The following is an 18494-nucleotide window of genomic DNA, read 5'->3' as shown; positions in this document are numbered from 1 at the left end:
AGACACCAGGGTTTGAACCTGGTTTGTCTGGATCAAATGACAAGGTATTTTACCACTAGGCTAGTGGCACATTCAATGTATGAACAAACACGTTTACTTTTACTTGGTATTGATTTTGAATATAAAAAATTCTCTAAAAATTTAAAAAGTCTTTAAAATTCCAAAAATTTGAAAAATAAAGAATTGTTTTTATAAAATTAATTTTGAAACTGAAATTAAAAATAAAATTTTATTTCTCCTTTAAAAAAATCAAAAATCTTCCAAAATTTTCATTTTTAAAAACAAATTCCAAAAAAACGAAAATTTTCATTTTAGGATTAAAAATTTTGAAAATAAATAAAAAAATCGAAAATAACAAAAAAAAAAGTTATAAAGAAATTTGAATCTGAAAATAATCAGAATCTATAAAAAATATATACTTTTTTTTTAATAAAAAATGCCAAAAAGAAAATTTCCATTTTTCAAATTATTAAAAGAAAATTTGAAAAAATAAAATAATTCGAAAAAAAATCAAAAAAAAGTGATAAAAATTTTCAAATCTGAAAGCATATAATAAGAAACTATAAAAAATAAATAATAATAATAATAATAAAATATATTAGATGTCAAAAAAATAATAAAAAGTATATATATTTTTTATAGTTTCTGATTATATGTTTTCAGATTTGAAATATTTTAACTTTTTGGAATTTTTTTCGATTTTTTTTTTCAATTTTTTTTATAATCCGAAAAATGAAAATTTTCTTTTTTGGAATTAATTTTCAGTTTTTAGAAATTTTGAAGATCTTTTTAAGTTTTTAGATAATTTTTTTAAATATTCAATCAGTACCAAATATAATTAAATGTGTTAGTATATTCATTGATTGAGCCACTAGCCCAGTGGTAAAGTACCTTGTCATTTGATCCAAACAACCTGGGTTCAATCCTAGTGGTTGTCTTGATTTTATTTTCAAATCATGTAAAACGACGTCGTTTCATCTCATTTTAAAACGACGTCGTCTCACTTAACACCAATATTTAACGATGTCATTTTTTCTCTTAAATTCGCTGACGGCGTGCTAAATTGGGAAGTCAATGAAAAGTTTGTGTTTTGTTTGACCAGCCCATATATCGAGGTTTCTTTTAGCAATTCCTGCAAAGTTCAGTGTTTTTTTGGCCGATTTCTCGAGAGAGAAATTAGAGTAATAAAAAGAGTAATGTTTTTATTATTTTTTTTATTACTCAATTTACCACACCATTTCAAAATAAAGTAGGGAATGTGGATAAAGATGCTGTAGGTTGGAGAATAATATAATAGTTGAAATGGTGTTTGTAGTATAATCTATATTTTATATATAATTGTAGTAAATGGTATCTTTTCAATTACATATATGGCCATTTATTTTTTTCCATTTTGTGGGAAGAAAAAGTAAATGGCCCACTGATTCAGACTGATTCTTCATATGGTAGAGACAAAACTTACAAGTATTGACCCACTATAATGTTCAAAACAAAAAAAAAAGTATTGACCCAATATGCTTCGTGTTTTGTCAACAAAGCAGTGCCGATTACTTTAAAGATCTACCAAGTTGAGAAAAACGAGAAAGTCAAAACAAAAGAAGTCACTAGTCGTTCAGAAACGAAGCTTCTGGGAAAAAGAGGAGTTTCCATTCAGTTTCCTGGAGTCTTTTCTGTACACTTCTTTCCACCTCATCTCCTCTTATCTGCCAAAGTGTTCAATTTAAACTTAATCTGTAACTAATATCGTCATGCAAAAAAAAGTTTTTTTACCAAAAAATGTCTTTATGCTGTATCTATGTTTATTTACACTAAAACAATTTAACTAATAGTAAGAAATCGCATCAAAAAAATGGTCATGAGACACAAAAACTAAATAAATTTTACATTGAAGACTAACAAAAAATCATTTTATATAACCTTATTCTAAAGTATTAAACATGAAAAAACATAAACAATACTCTTTTTGTGTCATTATAAATTGAGAGCTTAGAGTTCTTTCTTTGAAGCCGCTTAACCAATAAATTTTGACTCAAAATCATTTTTTAGAAAGAAAATTAAGAAAATTTTGATATATTGTCACTCCTTTTTGGGCAGCTTATATATATTGTCACTCAATACCGAGATATTCATGTCTTCTGTGTGTTGGACACATAGATATATATACTTCTTAGTGATGTTTATGGGTTTTGTACAATGCTTAAAATATAAATTTTATAGTTTTTTGAAAAAAAAAAACAAATAAAATTAGTTAAGCGAATTAAAAAGATTATGAGTTTTGTAGTTGGTTACAAATTTCAAATAACATTAATTTTTATCTAGAATAATAAAAATATCATATATTTGTAACAAAAATATTTTATTTAAACAGCCAAAGAAAGAACTCTAAGCTCTCAATTTATAATGAAACAAAAAGAGTATTGTCTATCACAATATCCCACGCAGATAAATTATAAAATGATTTTTTTTTGGTTATATAAGAATCTTTTTTTTACTAAAGGTTATGGTTTCTATATGTTCTGTTAACATAAAACCCCAAAACTATTAAAACCATTAATATTTGGATCCACTAAAATAACAAAGGCAAAATATAGAGGTCGGAAGATAGAATGACACCTAGGAATGTTTAAGCTTGTGCACATATCTTAATAAAAATATTTATATTCTGGAAAAGATTTGACTGGAATATATACCTGAGTCTCGATGTTCATGGTCGCTGAGAACTCATGTGGAGAGAAATTGGCTTGTACCGTGTTGAGATTTGTTCCCATTGATTTAAGACACTGAAGAACTTCAACAATTGAATCGATCCCCGACAAAGGTTCTTGTACATTAAACCTTACCTTTGTTCCATTCATTTCATCGTGATCCCCTGCTGATTTTGCCTCCAACACATTCATTCTTCTATCTAGTTCTTTCTTTAATCCTTCTAATCTCCTAATCTGATCAACGGCTTTTTCAGCAATCGAATTTTTATTACTCTGAATCAAGCAAAAATATAACTAATATTAGGAGAAAATTATGTATTTGAAACATTTATAATAACTTTCTGAAACAAACTAACAAAAATTACGAATATATTGGTTAGATCCATTATACTTTTAAATAATATTATATATAATTAGTAAATATTTCCAAGTCGTTCAGAAAAATAAAGCTTCGTTTAAAGTTAATACACAACAAGTCAACAAAGTAATGTACCTTAGTGCCAAATGGTAATAGAGAATGGAGAGCTAAGTAACTCTGTTTTTGTTTCTCTCTTCTCGTTCTCTCTTTCATCATATGTTGCCGGCATCTCTCCTTCTCCGGCACTGCTACAATTTTCTTCCCCTCCCAATTCTTTCTCAGAAGATTCACCATTCTCCTCTTCACGTTCACCGATGAAGACGATACCATCCTCTGTTCATTGTCCCTCACGTATGACCTGAAGGCGCTTCTGTTTGGTACACTTACGGTTATGTCACCGTCACCATCGCCGGAGACGTCAGCGGCGATCATATTCCAGAAATTTTCTCCTTCTTCTTGGAAAACAGAATCTAGTGAGATGAAATCCATCTCTCTCGCTATCGCTACGTTAAGGATCTTGAGTTGTGATTTGATGGTGTGTGTCTCGTTTGTCTCGTGTGTTATGTATATATATATGTTAGATTTTAAACACATAGGTTAATGATTTAGCAAACGTGAGAAGTGAGAACCGTATTCAGCACGTGGTCAACGAATAGTTTCTCACTTTCTTGTTTGTATTAGTGACGCATGTAGGAGAATAGACAAGGTCAATTGCTGTAGGAAACAATGAAAAAAGGTGACGATATTGGCAACATATTAAAAAAAATTATGTGACACATTTAGCTTTAAACATTATTATTATTATTTTTAATAGAACGATTAGTGATTTAAGAGACCATTTGATTAAAAGAAATTTGGATGTTGGGTGTCTCAAACTATGTTGTATGGAAATATTTATTTTATTTCTCCATACTAAGATATTATTCATTTTCTGTAAGGCGTATTATTGTATTATTGATAGTAAAGTTCCTATAAATAAATATTCCGTAAAACGTAGTTTGAAAAACCAAATACCAACATTCATTTTCTACTATTATTTTTTATCAATTGATCTCTTAAATTATTAATTATTCTACATAGAATACATAACGGATTCATTTCCTACCGTCTCATTCATTGCTCTACATAGAAGAATTAAAAATGGGCTCTTAAATCATTCATTGTTGGACAAAAAAAAATCATTCATTATGTGACCTCGTTTAGGAAGATTTAAAACTAAAATAAAAATGTAAAGTTAACAAAAAGTGTTGGAACAAGAAGGGCACCCCAATGGTACTACAGAAAGTAAACCGAGAGAGACAACAAAACAAGCAACCACTATGCTTATTAGAATCTTCTTTAAACAATCTATTACAAGATCTGCTTAATTCAGCTTTTACACGTCTAGTGTTAACACCCTAACACACGCTACTGAAAGATTCCTAAGCTACACCGCTTATATATCTCCTCCCGTCAAGTACTTCAGCCACTGCTTCAGCACAACTCGGAACACTTCCAAGAGTTTCTCTCTCTCTCTATAAACTCAGCCTCTGTGTCTCTGTCTTCATACAGACGACTCCATAGCTATTTTATATCATTCTCCACGTTCCTAAAACCTAGTTTCCAAGGCAACATGAATATGGACATCTTCCATAACAATAAGTGCAACTTTCAAACAATAAGTGCAACTTTCCTTTTCTTGGAATGCACTTATTCCTCTTCCTTTTAAGTCATAAACTTGCTTTTCAAGTTTATTCTTCTTTTCATATCTCCAAGATACTCTCTTGCTCTCCAAGTCTGTTGACTCCAGCTCAGCATCTCGACTCCACATGGTCTTCATCACTCAACAAGACGTCTCCTTCAGCAACTACGTCAGCAACTACGTCAGCGACTGCTTCAGGGTTGACATTTTACATCAACAATCTCCCCCTTTTAGCTTTGTGTGCCAATCAAGCACAATATTGTTCTGGTTCAACAACCATGTTTCCCACCTGGAAGCTTCCATGCTAATTGTGCTTTTCTCCCCCACGAGATGTGCACCACACCATACTTTTCTCCCCCATGAGATAAGCACAATCTACATCAGGACGTCACCATTCTCCCCCTGCTTGATTGCATACTAAGCTAAAACACAGATGCTTAAATGTCAAGCCTTATAGACAAACTCCCCCAGAGTATATGCTTCAATCTTCCACTTCTCGGAAGTACTTCACCAAGTACGTTAGCACCTAACGCACACCAGTGACACCAAGAGCACGTTATCTTCAACGCACCACACGCTCACCACGAGCTCCACACGATGGCTAACTCCACCACACAGAACGTTAACTCTAATGCCATAAAACTAAGTCTACATCAGACTCCATTATGAACTACTTCAAACACTGCTTCGACACCAAGCAGTAACACACACTAGGGAAACCTCTCTCTTTATTCTACGAGGTCTATCTTTCTCATAAGGCACATATCTTCTTTCCTTTTCCAAGCTCAGGCAATCAACACACGTACTCTAATATAACTCTAGCTTCATGTAACATGTTACGTACTACCTCCTGTAGTACTCCGCGAACTAATACTTATCTCCCCTTTTTGACTATGTATGTGAACTCATCACCTCTATATAGAAAACCACGTCTTCATTCTCTCCCTATGAGTCATATCATGGTCAAAAACTAATATGAAGATTTATATCCTCCAAAGTAAGGAGGAAATCTCATTCCACCATCTTCATAGTGATCAAATCTCCTAGACCACTTATTCCTGAGCCCAAATCCTCCATGATTAGCCCTTTGAACAGACTTGAAACACTCACGTCGAATATGTCCTTGAACTCCACAAGAATAACATATAGGACCATGTGTCCTCATACCATAAGCTTGCACCGTTTGGTTCTTCTCCTTCAATAACTTGTAACACCTTGGCCTAATGTGCCCAATAACACCACAATAATGACAAACAGGCCGAAACTTCCGTTGAGTTGCACTCTTCAATCTAGAAACTCTCTCTGGAGTAGTCACCGTAGCAGTACGTGTAGCAGTCGCGTTCTTCACATCAGTTACAGTCTTCATTGTAGTCTTTCCATTGGATGTCTTCTTTGCAGACACTTTAACCCATGGTCTTGTAGCAGACGTAGCTAAAACCCTAGTTTTTCCTGCTGATACAAAAATACCTTTAGCTGTAGAACTTTCTCCTTGATATCCAAGGCCACATCGATCACTTTTCCCAATACTGAGAAGATGATCTAGTTGCTTCGTCCCACCATTCAGCATCCTCAAACCCTTCTGAGTCTCTGCAAGTTGAGCACTAATCTGTCGTGCTTCTTCTTCTTTCTCTGAAGCATACTTAAGTGCTTCAGCAACTTGAGCTTCTAGCTTGACCTTCTCCTTTGTCAACTCTGAATTCACCTCAACCTGTTTGAGCCAATTCTCATACAGTTTTCCAGAATTCTCAGAAAGATCAAAATCCCCATCATCATCATCACTTCCACATGAAGCCCCTGTCACAGATGCTGATGCAGATCCCGCCGCAGATATCATCTTAGAACCAGACTCAAAAGTTGTAAACGCCACCAAGTTCTTTAACTCTTCACTATCATCTGAATCAATATCAGATTCATTCTTGACGTCACTGTTATTCTTTTGCTTCAGTAAATTGTCACATTTGTTCTGAGCATTACCAAATTTATTGCCCTCAAAACTTTTGAATCTTAGTCTCTTGTAAGTTGGACACTCCCTTTTGAAGTGTCCATATCCTCTGCATTTGTAACATTGCACCTCTGTATTGACACATTGTTTGTCAGCTTCATGGCTTCGCTTTCTCAAACCAATTTTCTCATGTTTTTGCCCTTTTATCATTTCCTGTAGTACTTGGTGAAGCACGCGAATCATCTTGATCACCTCATCTTCGTTCTCTGATTTTTGACTTGTTGTTTCATCAACTGCCAAATTCACTTCAGTATGATTCCCCACGTCATCAAGCTCCATCTCATGAGCTTTTAAAATCCCTACAACTTCATGAAAGCTGAATTTATCTATGTCAAGAGACACAAATATTGCTGCCTTATAAGTTGTGAATCTTTCTGGTAGACACCTTAAAAAATTATTCACCAGTTTCTTGTCCTTGTATTCCATGCCCAGAACACGAGCCTCTTGTGCTAACCCACTGAGTTGAGAACTAAAATCTGATACAGATTCATGTTCTTTCATCTTCAAGTTCTCAAATTTTGATTTGAGAAAATCCATCCTTAAGCTCTTAACCTTCTCAGTTCCTTCAAAGTGTAATTGCAGAATATCCCACGCCTCTTTTGCATTCTTGCATCCTTGAATAAGATCTAGCTGCTTCTTTGTGACTGATGTAAAAATACCAAATAAAGCTTTTGTATTGTGCCTTGACATATCCTTCTCACGCTTTGTCCATTTAGCCAATGGTTTGTTGACCACAACACCTTCTTTATCTACTGTTTTAGGAACTTCATAGGCATCTTCTACTGATGCCCAAACAGCCATATCAATACTTTGTAAGCTTGCCTTCATCTTTGCTTTCCAATGCCCATATTGTTCTGGATCTATCATAAACTCAACCACCATGCTTTCTGCTTTACTCTATCTTCCCTTCTTTCCTCTTGCCTTTGGGATCCTCACCAGTAACTTAGGTGACCCGCTCTGATACCACTTGTTGGAACAAAAGGGGCATCCCAATAGTACTGCAGAAAGTAAACCGAGAGACACAACAAAACAAGCAACCATTATGCTTATTAGAATCTTCTTTAAACAATCTATTACAAGATCTGCTTAATTCAGCTTTTACACGTCTAGTGTTAACACCCTAACACACGCTACTGAAAGATTCCTAAGCTACACCGCTTATATATCTCCTCCGTCAAGTACTTCAGTCACTGCTTCAGCACAACTCGGAACACTTCCAAGAGCTTCTCTCTCTCTATAAACTCAGCCTCTGTGTCTCTGTCTTCATACAGACGACTCCATAGCTATTTTATATCATTCTCCACGTTCCCAAAACCTAGTTTTCAAGGCAACATGAATATGGACATCTTCCATAACAATAAGTGCAACTTTCCTTTTCTTGGAATGCACTTATTCCTTTTCCTTTAAAGTCATAAACTTGTTTCTCAAGTTTATTCCTCTTTTCATATCTCCAAGATACTTTCTTGCTCTCTAAGTCTGTTGACTCCAGCTCAGCATCTCGACTCCACATGGTCTTCATCACTCAACAAGATGTCTCCTTCAGCAACTACGTCAGCAACTACGTCAGCGACTACTTCAGGATTGACATTTTACATCAACAAAAAGCATATCTTTTTATGTAATGTTCGTTGCTAGATTTTTTGTTCTCTGTGGCATCTGTTGATGCAGTTATTTCTCGTAAGATTTTACTCCTTGTGTCAATTAGGCGGTCTGTTGTAAGAGTCCTTGATATTTTCTTTTGACGTGTCCTTACTTTTGAATAAGATAGGAAATTTTTGTGTGTGAACAAGTTGACTGTAAAATCCGATTCCCTTATTTCAGATGGAGCTATATATATATATATTTTTTTTTTGCCATCTGATATGATTTTATTAAAGCCATCAAAGGCCTAACAGAGAAGAACAAACTTACATAAAAAGCCCAAACCCGGGTAGCTTAAGACAAAAAACAGAAATATTTTATCTAATCACGACCAACACTTTTAACCAAAATTGTATATAAACTAGGGAAGTTTTACATATTTTAGGACAATTGACTAGAACCATACAATTTGATTAAATAAAAAGTTTCCTCTTCTCCAATGTCATATATGGCAGACCGACATCCTATTGTTTCCTCTCTCATTGAATTTGTCATCTTGCAGAAAAAAAATACTCAAAGAAAAAGATAAAAAAGTTAAGTTCCGTAAATTTTAAGAAAATGAGAGAGTTGAACAATTAAAAAATGAGAGAAGACGAATAAGATGATGAATTTAAAATCTGATTTTTATATGTTTGATGATTCAGATGGTGTATCATCTGAATATGATAACTTTAGTTCATATAGTGAGTCTCCAACACATACGTTATGACTGAATTATGCATATGTTATGAGTTATGCATACATTACGGCTGAATCATGCATACGTAACAGCTGAGTTTGTAATTTTTTATAACTTCAGTGTTCTATAGTTAATGGTTTGAGGTTCAAATTTAAGAAAATAATAAAATTTTAATATTGTGTTCAGAGTGAATGAATGATTTTGTTCCCGCCCAAAATATTTTTTCCCCAACCAAAATACGAAATGTCGCAAAACAAATTACACTCGACGGCAGAGTTATAGAAACGTTACGGCTGGCTTATACCATTAAGATACATTACAGCTGAGTTATGCATACGTTACGACTGAATTTATATTTTTTATAATTTTATAGTTCTATAGTTTGGTGTTTGAGGTTCAAATTTAAGAATAGATTAAAGTTTTAATATAGTGTTCAAAAGATAAATTTTATAACTTTTATAACTTTTATAACTTTATAATTCTATAGTTTAGGGTTTGAGGTTCAAATTTAAGAAGATATTAAAGTTTTAATATTGTGTTCAGGGTTAAATGAATGACTTTTTCCCGCCAATTTTTTTTTTCCGCCCAAAAAACGAAACGTCGCGAAACAAATTACACTCAACAACTGAGTTATAGGAACGTTACGGCTGGCTTATACCATCCAGATACATTACGGCTGAGTTATACGTACATTACAATTGAGTGATGTATACTTTATGGCTGAGTTATGCATACGTTACGGCTGAGTTATAATCAAATTATGGTTGAGTTATGCATATGTTATGGCTGAGTTCTGGTAACAATACAACTTTGTTATAATCAAATACTGAGTTATGGTTGTAATACGGATTTGTTATAACCAATTCGACCAGAAAAGCTTTTAGCAGGCTCAAAATTCATCATCCAAAATTAAATTGAATATAAAAACTAAGAGAGAAACTAAAAAGACGAGTATATAGATTAGGAATCAAGAGACAAATATGTTGCATAAACAACATAGATTTTAAAAAAATCAAAAATCTGAGACATATCTATCGCCGTGGTTATCATCTTCGATCGTGGTTAGAAAAGAAGACTTATCTTCTCCAGTGTCATGTATGGTGATCCGACATCCTCCTGTTCCATTTCTCATCGTATTCGTCGTTTTTCAGAAGAAAAAAAGAGTAAAGAGAGAGAGATGAAGTGACTAAATCCCGTCAATTGTAAGAAAATGAGAGAATGGTTTTATGGCCTTTGAATTTCATTTAATCAATGACCATTATCGTTGAAAAAGAAAGATTAACCAATGAAAAAAAATGGTGATGATAGACAAAAAGATAATTTTGAACCTTAGATTAAAATCAATCAATGGTCATAAAAAACAATATAAATTATAATTTTAGTTCTTTTCAATTTGTTTTAAAAATTGCTTAAATTTAAATAATATAGACATGTTCAAATAAAAATTTAAAATGGAATTTAAAAATTAAAAACTATTTTTTTAATAATGATTAAAATTTGAGTTTAACCCCTAAACCCTAAACTATAAACCTAAACTATACAAACCTTAACTTTAAACATAAACTTTAAACTTTAAATAATAAAAATATCAGATTTAATGTTCAAAGATAAACTTTATAATTTTTATAACTTTATAATTTTATAGTTTAGGATTTGAGGTTTTAAAGATTAAAGTTAGAGTCTTGTAAGTAAGAATTGTATAAGTCATTGTAAAAGAACATATATCCTAAGATCAACTTGAAGTCTCAACTTGAATATTCAAGTAACTATATACATTCAGTTGATTTATATTCACTTGATATTGATAAGATGATTTTAAATATAACTTTTTAAGTATTTGAATTCAGTTTTCCGATTTTAGGGTATGTTTGGGGTATGACTGATTTATATAAACGATACGGCTGAGTAATCTAAACGACAAAGTTGAGTTATATAAACATTTTCTGATTTTAGGGTATATTTGGGGGTATGGCTGAGTTATTTAAACGACACGGCTGAACTGTGTAACATAGCATAAGTCAAATACAAAATACATGGGTGAGTTATGTTTCTTACATAGAAAACCAAAAATACAGATTTTCTGCACCATTCCGGTGATACAAACATTCTAATAATTGTAATTTACTAAGGGTGTACAAACATTCTAGTAATTTTAAAAAAATATATATATATATATATATATTATTCTAGTAATAAACTAATTTTCTATAAAAGCTGAGTAATTTTCTCTATAAACTAATACTTACAAGACAATTTCAAACAAAGTTCACCCATCAAACTAGTTGCCAGTTGGACTTCTTTGTGGTGGAAATGGTTCACCGTTTCATCTGTCCTTTCAAAGGCTGTTTGAATGGTGAACCCCTAGCCCCAGCAGATCATGGATGTTAATCACAGGAAGAACAAAAATCTTAAGGAACCAAGAAAAAATGAGCTTGCAGGCAATCATTCTATTCAATTTTGAAAAACCTAGAGCAAAAATAATCAAATATAGATCTCAAGTGAAGATACAAATCCAATACTTTATCAGACTTTTTTTAAAACAAATTGCAACTAATCTTTTTAATCAGATTAACTTGACTTCACATCTGGTGAATTAACACTGAACAATTCCTAAAACATTTGAATCTTCATTCGATCACTCTTAGTTGCACACACCTAATAACTATCTTTCGAAAGCGTTAGCCTCAGAACACCTCAGAGCCACCTATTTAAGTATGGTATCGGCAACATGATCTTCTAGAAATATTTACAAATATTTGATTCTACTCCTAGAATCTCTCGGTCTGATATTTATCCTTGATTGTAGTGTTGGGTAAACTTTGATTACTTAGAACTCAAGGTATCCTTTAACAAGTTGGTTAAAGATAAGATAAGCTTTGTTATAAACCTAGTAGTATTAGGATATATCTATTACTAATAGGAAAAGGAAATCTACTCTACTATATATATACATACCGAGTGGTACTAATAAAACAATAGAGGAGTGTTTAGTTTTGAGCATAATTTTCTAAACATTCAGTAAAAAGAGTAAGGTCTTTATATTCTTTGTGTGATTCTAGCTACTTTATTTGGTATCAGAGCATCAGGTTATACGATCGATGGGAGACGACAACATGACATGCCCTAAGGAATTAACACCACCATTGATCCAATGCCCCATACTGAACGCTACGAACTATATGGTATGGAGAATGAGGATGGAAGTTTTGTTGAAGATATACAAGATATGGGAAACTATCGAACCTGGAATAGATGACCAAGACAAGAACAACATCGCGATTGGACTGTTGTTTCAAGCAATCATGGAGTCTCTTATTTTATAAGTTGGTAAACAAGAAACTTCAAAGGGGATACGGGATGCGGTCAAATCTCGTAACATCGGAGCCGATCGTGTCAAGGAGGCGCGTTTACAGCCTCTCATGACCAAGTTCGATAGAATGAGGATGAAGGACTCATATAATATAGATATCTTTGCGGGAAAGCTATCAGAGATTTCATATAAGTCAGCTGCTCTCGGACAAGTTATTGAAGAAAGTAATCTTGTAATGAAATTTCTCAATAGTCTACCAAGAAGAAAATACATTCAAATCACAGCCTCTCTCGAGTAAGTCTTGGATTTGAATACTACAGGCTTCGAAGATATAATCGGAAGACTATATCTTGAACTCTACATGCACGAGCTAGTATTCTTGAACGAAGACAATCTAGTACCAAGGAAATATGAAACCAAGCAAGGAGAAGAAGACATATGGTATTTAGATAACGGAGCCATCAATCATATGACAAGAAATGTGTTACATTTCTCTTAGCTTAACCGAAACATCAACGGAAAAGTCAAGTTTGGAGACGATTCACACGTCAACATAAAAGGCAATGGATCTATTTATTTTCAAGGAAAAACCGGAGAACAAAAGTTAGTCACTATAATCTACTACATTCCTGACCTCAAGAGCAACATCCTAAGTCTATGACATGTTACGAAAGTGGGATGTGATGTTAGGATGAAACTAGAATACTTCACCGTACACGATCCAAGTGGGAGACTGTTGGTTAGAGTCACATGTTCACCTAATAGACTCTACAAGACCAAGCTACAAATCGGGAAGCCCTTGTGTCTAAACTCAAGACTAGAAGACGAGACATGGAAATGGCATGCAAGGTTGGAACATGTAATTTTTAAAACCATTAAAACTATGTCTCAACAAGAGATGGTTCAAGGTTTGCCAATGATAGAAGATGAAACGAGATTCTGGTAGTCATGCTTGGTAGGCAAGCAAACTCGACAAACCTTCCCAAAGGTAGCCACATTCCGAGCAACAAAACCTCTAGCACTACTCATGTGGATCTATGTGGTCCTATCACTCCAGCTACCATTGCAAATAACATATACATGTTGGTGATTATAGATGATTTCTCAAGATATATGTGGTCGATCTTGATGAAAGAAAATAGGTGATGCATTCAGTAGGTTCAAGGCGTTTAAAGAGCTAGTTGAAAGAGACTTAGACAAAAGAATCATGACACTATGAACTGATCATGGAGGAGAGATCACGTCATCTGAGTTTCATGATTTCTGCGACATAAACAGCATCAAAAGACACCTAACGGCCCCATACACGCCACAACAAAACGGTGTGGTGGAAAGAAGAAATAAGACATTGATGGAGATGACGAGAAGTACTCTCAAGGCTGAAGGTACATAATTATCTATGGGGAGAGGTGGTCCAACACTCTACCTACATAATCAATCGAGTACCTATGAGAGCTCTTGACAATATGACACCATACAAAAGCTTGCGACTGAAGAAACCTAACTTAAATCATCTAAGGGTTTTCGGTTGCTTAGCTTACGCAAAATAGACACTGCAATGCTTAAAAAACTGGACGATAGGTCTTTGGCTTTAGTGCATCTCGGAACAGAGCCGGGATCCAAAGCTTACAGACTTTACAACCCGTCTATATGAAGAATTGTAGTAAGTTGGGACATCGTGTTCGACGAGAAGACTGCTTGGAGTTGGAATCAATCAACTGGAACTACACGGGATCCATGAATGTTTTAGATGAAGTGGGGAGAAGTCATTGATGCAGGAGAAGAATGATCATCGCGATGACATCGAACAGCACAATGAACAATACAAAGATGATCATGTAGACAACGACGACATATATCAAGACGCTCAACCTCAACAAATTCAACAACAACAACCACTATGACAATCAACACGACAAAGTAATAGGCCTCGGTATCTAAATGACTATGTTCTACAAGCAGAACTAGACATTGAAAGGCTTCTACTAACAACAAACGATGAACCAAGCTGCTTCTGAGAAGCAAAGAGCTCATCAAAGTGGAGAGGTGCTTGCGGAGAAGAAATAGAATCGATCAACAAGAACAAGACATGGATACTTGTTGAAAAACCAGTTGGAGCAAAGGTAATTGGACTCAAGTGGATTTTTAAAAATAAAGAGGCATGCTGAAGGTACTATCAAGAATTTTAAAGCACGGCTGTTAGCTAAAAGATACATACAAGGTTCAGGTATTGAAAATGATGAGGTTTTCCTCCGGTTGCTAGACTTGAAACCATACGACTCCTAAGTGCTCTAGCAGCTTCACATGGTTGGCAAATCCATCATCCAGATGTAAAAACACCTTTCTTGTACAGTGAACTTAAGGAAGATGTTTACGTAGAACAACCTGAAGGTTTTGAAGATAAAGGCAAAAAACACAAAGTTTATAAACTTTCAAAAGCTTTGTACGGGTTGAAGCAAGCTCCACAAGCCTGAAATACGAAGCTAGATTGAGAGATTAAAGAGATGAAGTTCAGTTGATGCTCTAAGGAAAACACAGTATATCACAAAGAAGATAAGCGAGGTATTCTTATATTTGCGATCTATGTAGACAATTTATTGATAACCGGAGACAGCCTTAACGCAATAAGTGAGTTTAAAAGAGGGATGCCATCTAAGTTTGAGATATCAGACTTGGGTAAGCTCACATACTATTTCAGTATTGAATTTCATCAAGGAGACAACGGGATAGAACTCAAACAAGAAGCATATGCAAGAAAAGTGTTGAAAGAAGTTGGCTTAGAAACATGTAATCCGACCAAAATACCGATGGAGTTTGGTCTCAAGGTTTCAAAACCCGAAGAAGAAGAAGAAATAGATGCAATAGGATATAGAAGAAATGTGGGATGCCTAAGATATTTGCTGATTTATAGCATTTCAATGTTAAGTTTGATCTCAGCTTGTTCACAACAGAGAGAGACATCTTCTGCAGAAAGAGGTATCATGACATGGTGTCTTCGAAAGAAAATTACCTTAAACGACTCTGTTTATGTGGGACACCACATTTTTCTTTGGGCTTTAGGTATTGTTTTGAGCTTGTCATTAAACCAAAGATTAAAGAAGTATCTGATCAGTGACATTAAACTGAGGCGCTTTGACTAGAAAGTAACACACTTTTAATGTTTTGACAATACTGAATCAGTAAGCCATGTTAAATTGTTTCACAAGATCAAAACCCTTTTCTACATAACAGATCTGATCAAAACCGAATAACCAGTTTGCTAATTGACAATATCTCTTCATTTTTGGACAGCCAGAGATTGCAAATCAGCTAGGAAATCTTCAAGACACAAGTCATCAGTGAGAACGACATCTGAACCACCGGTATGATCTGTTTTCTGAGTAACCGAAGGATTGAGTTTAGCAAGAAGAAACCGAGCTTGGCTACCATGCTGGTCACACCGCACTATCCTCGGCATTGGAATCCGATCACTCACTAACTGCACCACATCCATCTCCGGTGCTTCTAAAAGATTCCGGAACGTCTCGTGGTTCGAGTCTTTGTGATACTCTTGTTTCCGCCACTGAGCAATCTTCAAACCGTGGTGGATCACCACGTAGAAGTAAGAATCGAACAGCAAAATCGCGTCAGGTGTCACTGATCGGATATCGAGAAGGACAGGAACCGGTGGTCCGTCGAATGAATACCGGAGAAGCGTCGGTTGAATCATGATGATTGAGTTAACCACTCCTTCTCGGTTTAACATTAACCGGAAGAAACCAGTTTCATCCGGGGAGTTGTTGAAGACGTCAAGAAACTGTGATCTTCTCAAGTAGAACATGAACTGTGGGTAAAGAGAGAAGTTTGGAGTCAACCTGAAAGAAGATGGATCTTCTTGGATGTAATCTCCAAACCGTGAAGCGAACCGGATCAAACCATCATCTAACCATCTAATAACGTCTCTCGCATAACACTCTTCCGCTCGGTTTATCGCAAGGCGAGCCATTACAGAAGCAGCTGTTTCTTGATCGAAACCAGATGAAATCTCCGGCGATTTCCCAGCCACCCATCTTCTAGCAACCGTTGTAACCCTTTTCCTCACTCCTCCATTGCCATAACGATATCTAGTAATGAACTGAATGAAGAAGGCTGAACCAGGTTTGGGTTTTCGGTTTTGTTCGTTGCTCACTTGAAAGAAGAAGGAAACACATGTCTTATTAGTGGCAGTGCTCGTTTTCCATGTATACGTTCCGCCTTCACCGATCTCTGTGTCACTCACTATATCATTCCTCCTTCTAAGCGACACAACCGGACCAAGCGCCCCACAGATTTTGATATCTTTAGTGGTCACAACTTCTAAAGTAACGTCAAAGCACATATTCAAGTTCCCATCTGCGTCGCGGCTGAATATATGCCTAAGACATTTTTTGAACTGCTCGGACCCAAATGTCTCTCCAAGCAAGAGAAACCCACCGGACATTTCCACTGCGTACCTCAGTTCTGCAGCTCCAACCTGGTCAAGAGAGCAAGCGAACAAATCGAGAGCAGCAGAGGAATCACAAAGCCTCTTTGCTATTCTTTTGTAAAACTTGCATGATCTATCATAGTAAAGCACTTGACCAGTGATGATATCTCTGTGGGTTCTGATTGAACGGCTTAGATCCGAGTCGACAACAATACCCGGGCCTCTAGTTGCAGGCCCTGATGTGAAAACCATAATCCGAGCGCCTGTGGTTAAAGCACACCCTTCGAGCAGTCCCAATGCAGTTGAAATGGCGGTACCGGTTGATCTATGAGGCCGATGACCTTGTTTAACATCAACCAGTGGAGCAATTTCTTCAAGAGCAGATATTAAGTTAAACTCACACTCCGCCAACGGAAGCAGGAAACTCTGCTTCCGAATCCCCGACATCTTTCCATGATGAAGCTGCTTCGAATATCCAAGCCCCAGAAACTCTTGTATCTGATGATTATTTCCATTCAAAAAAAAAAAAAACTGTCACTGCTACAGAAGCAACAATCAATCCAAATGAAACGCAAGAAGACATTAGTTATCAAGCTCAAAAACAACAAGACGACCAGGATGCGTACAGAGAGAGAGAGAGAGAGAGAGAGAGAGCTTCAAAATGACACCAGCAAACAACTACTTATCAACAATTCAATACACAGAAGGAAACACTGCTAAAGAAGCAACAATAAAGACAAGAAGAGAGTAGATTTGGAGCTCAAGAACACCAAGTACAAGGTAACCCTAGCAGGAGTACTTGTTTCCATACAAAATCACATTTGGAAACAAGAACTAATAACCAATTCAACACCCTTCTAATCATCAAGACAATAAGACAAGTAAAGGGGATCTGATTCAGATAAGAGTGTTAACCTGGTGAGGAGGAAGGTCACGTTCGCCATGGAAAAGAACAACCTTGGAGCAATCAGAGAAACCCAAATCGTAAACCCTAACCATGGAATCAAAAGTAACCAAACCCACCAACGAACCCTCAGGCAACTGCTCAATCACCAGCATAACCTCGCTTCTCAGAGCACGCAACTCCTCCTCCGCCATAGACGCATCAACCACAAACACGAACGCAGCAGGCCCAAGCCCAAGCCCAAGCCCTTGACCGACGATCCCATTCGAGGAGTACTCGACGGCGCTGTAAGTGGGGAAAAGCTCGGCGGGGAGGTTGGTCTCGGTGATGCCGGAGTAAGAAGGAGGGAAAGGGTTCTTGTGGAAGCAGAAGGGACAAGCCCAGATTCGAGATTGGTAATCGACGCGAGCGTAAGGGTTCAGCACCGCGCCGCAAGGGGAGCAGATCAAGGGATCGTATGGGATGGTGGGGAGGTCGGAGAAGTGCATGAGTGGAGTGTACATGATGCTTAGAGGAACGACGAGAGATTCGCAATCCGATTTTGTCGTTGGCCATGAGTTCCACGACCACCGTAAACCCTCGATCGCTTCTAGCTCTAAGAAATCCATACCTTAGATCTACCCCAACCCACAGTTCCGATCGGATCTCCACCGGAGTTTCTAGAAGCTCTCTCTCTCTCTACTGCCGGACAAGAATCAAATCAAAGCCCATCAGTTCACCCTTGGAGTTTACGCTTTCAGAGTGTCTCACCCATAAAGCTAGAATTATAC

At 35.9% G+C, this 18494-nt stretch overlaps 2 protein-coding genes across 3 annotated transcripts; both read right to left on the bottom strand.

The window, feature by feature from the left end:
* Window positions 1–1426: 1426 nt before the first annotated feature.
* On the bottom strand, window positions 1427–3598 carry LOC108838671 (transcription factor bHLH92). 2 transcript variants are annotated; one of them, XR_008944910.1, is made up of 4 exons: window positions 3199–3598; window positions 2691–2978; window positions 1513–1703; window positions 1427–1475 (listed from the first exon to the last, which is right to left on the bottom strand). XR_008944910.1 is itself a non-coding variant. In XM_018611562.2 (3 exons), the coding sequence occupies exons 1-3, from the start codon at window positions 3550–3552 to the stop codon at window positions 1605–1607; spliced, it is 741 nt and encodes a 246-aa protein (XP_018467064.2). In that variant the 5' UTR covers window positions 3553–3598; the 3' UTR covers window positions 1427–1604. The 2 variants fall into 2 exon arrangements, 1 of the variants encoding a protein (XP_018467064.2); XM_018611562.2 differs by having other exon boundaries at window positions 1427–1703.
* Window positions 3599–15488: 11890 nt separating this feature from the next.
* LOC108848957 (protein transport protein SEC23 G) lies at window positions 15489–18494 on the bottom strand. The gene is made up of 2 exons (XM_018622428.2): window positions 17736–18494; window positions 15489–17318 (listed from the first exon to the last, which is right to left on the bottom strand). Exons 1-2 carry the CDS (start codon window positions 18330–18332, stop codon window positions 15654–15656), a joined length of 2262 nt encoding a protein of 753 aa, XP_018477930.2. The 5' UTR covers window positions 18333–18494; the 3' UTR covers window positions 15489–15653.

This window comes from Raphanus sativus, chromosome 4 (genome assembly GCF_000801105.2).
Source record: "Raphanus sativus cultivar WK10039 chromosome 4, ASM80110v3, whole genome shotgun sequence".
Taxonomy (NCBI): Eukaryota; Viridiplantae; Streptophyta; class Magnoliopsida; order Brassicales; family Brassicaceae; genus Raphanus; species Raphanus sativus.
Note: the sequence above shows the minus strand (reverse complement) of the source record. Positions and strands in the feature narration are given on the sequence as shown.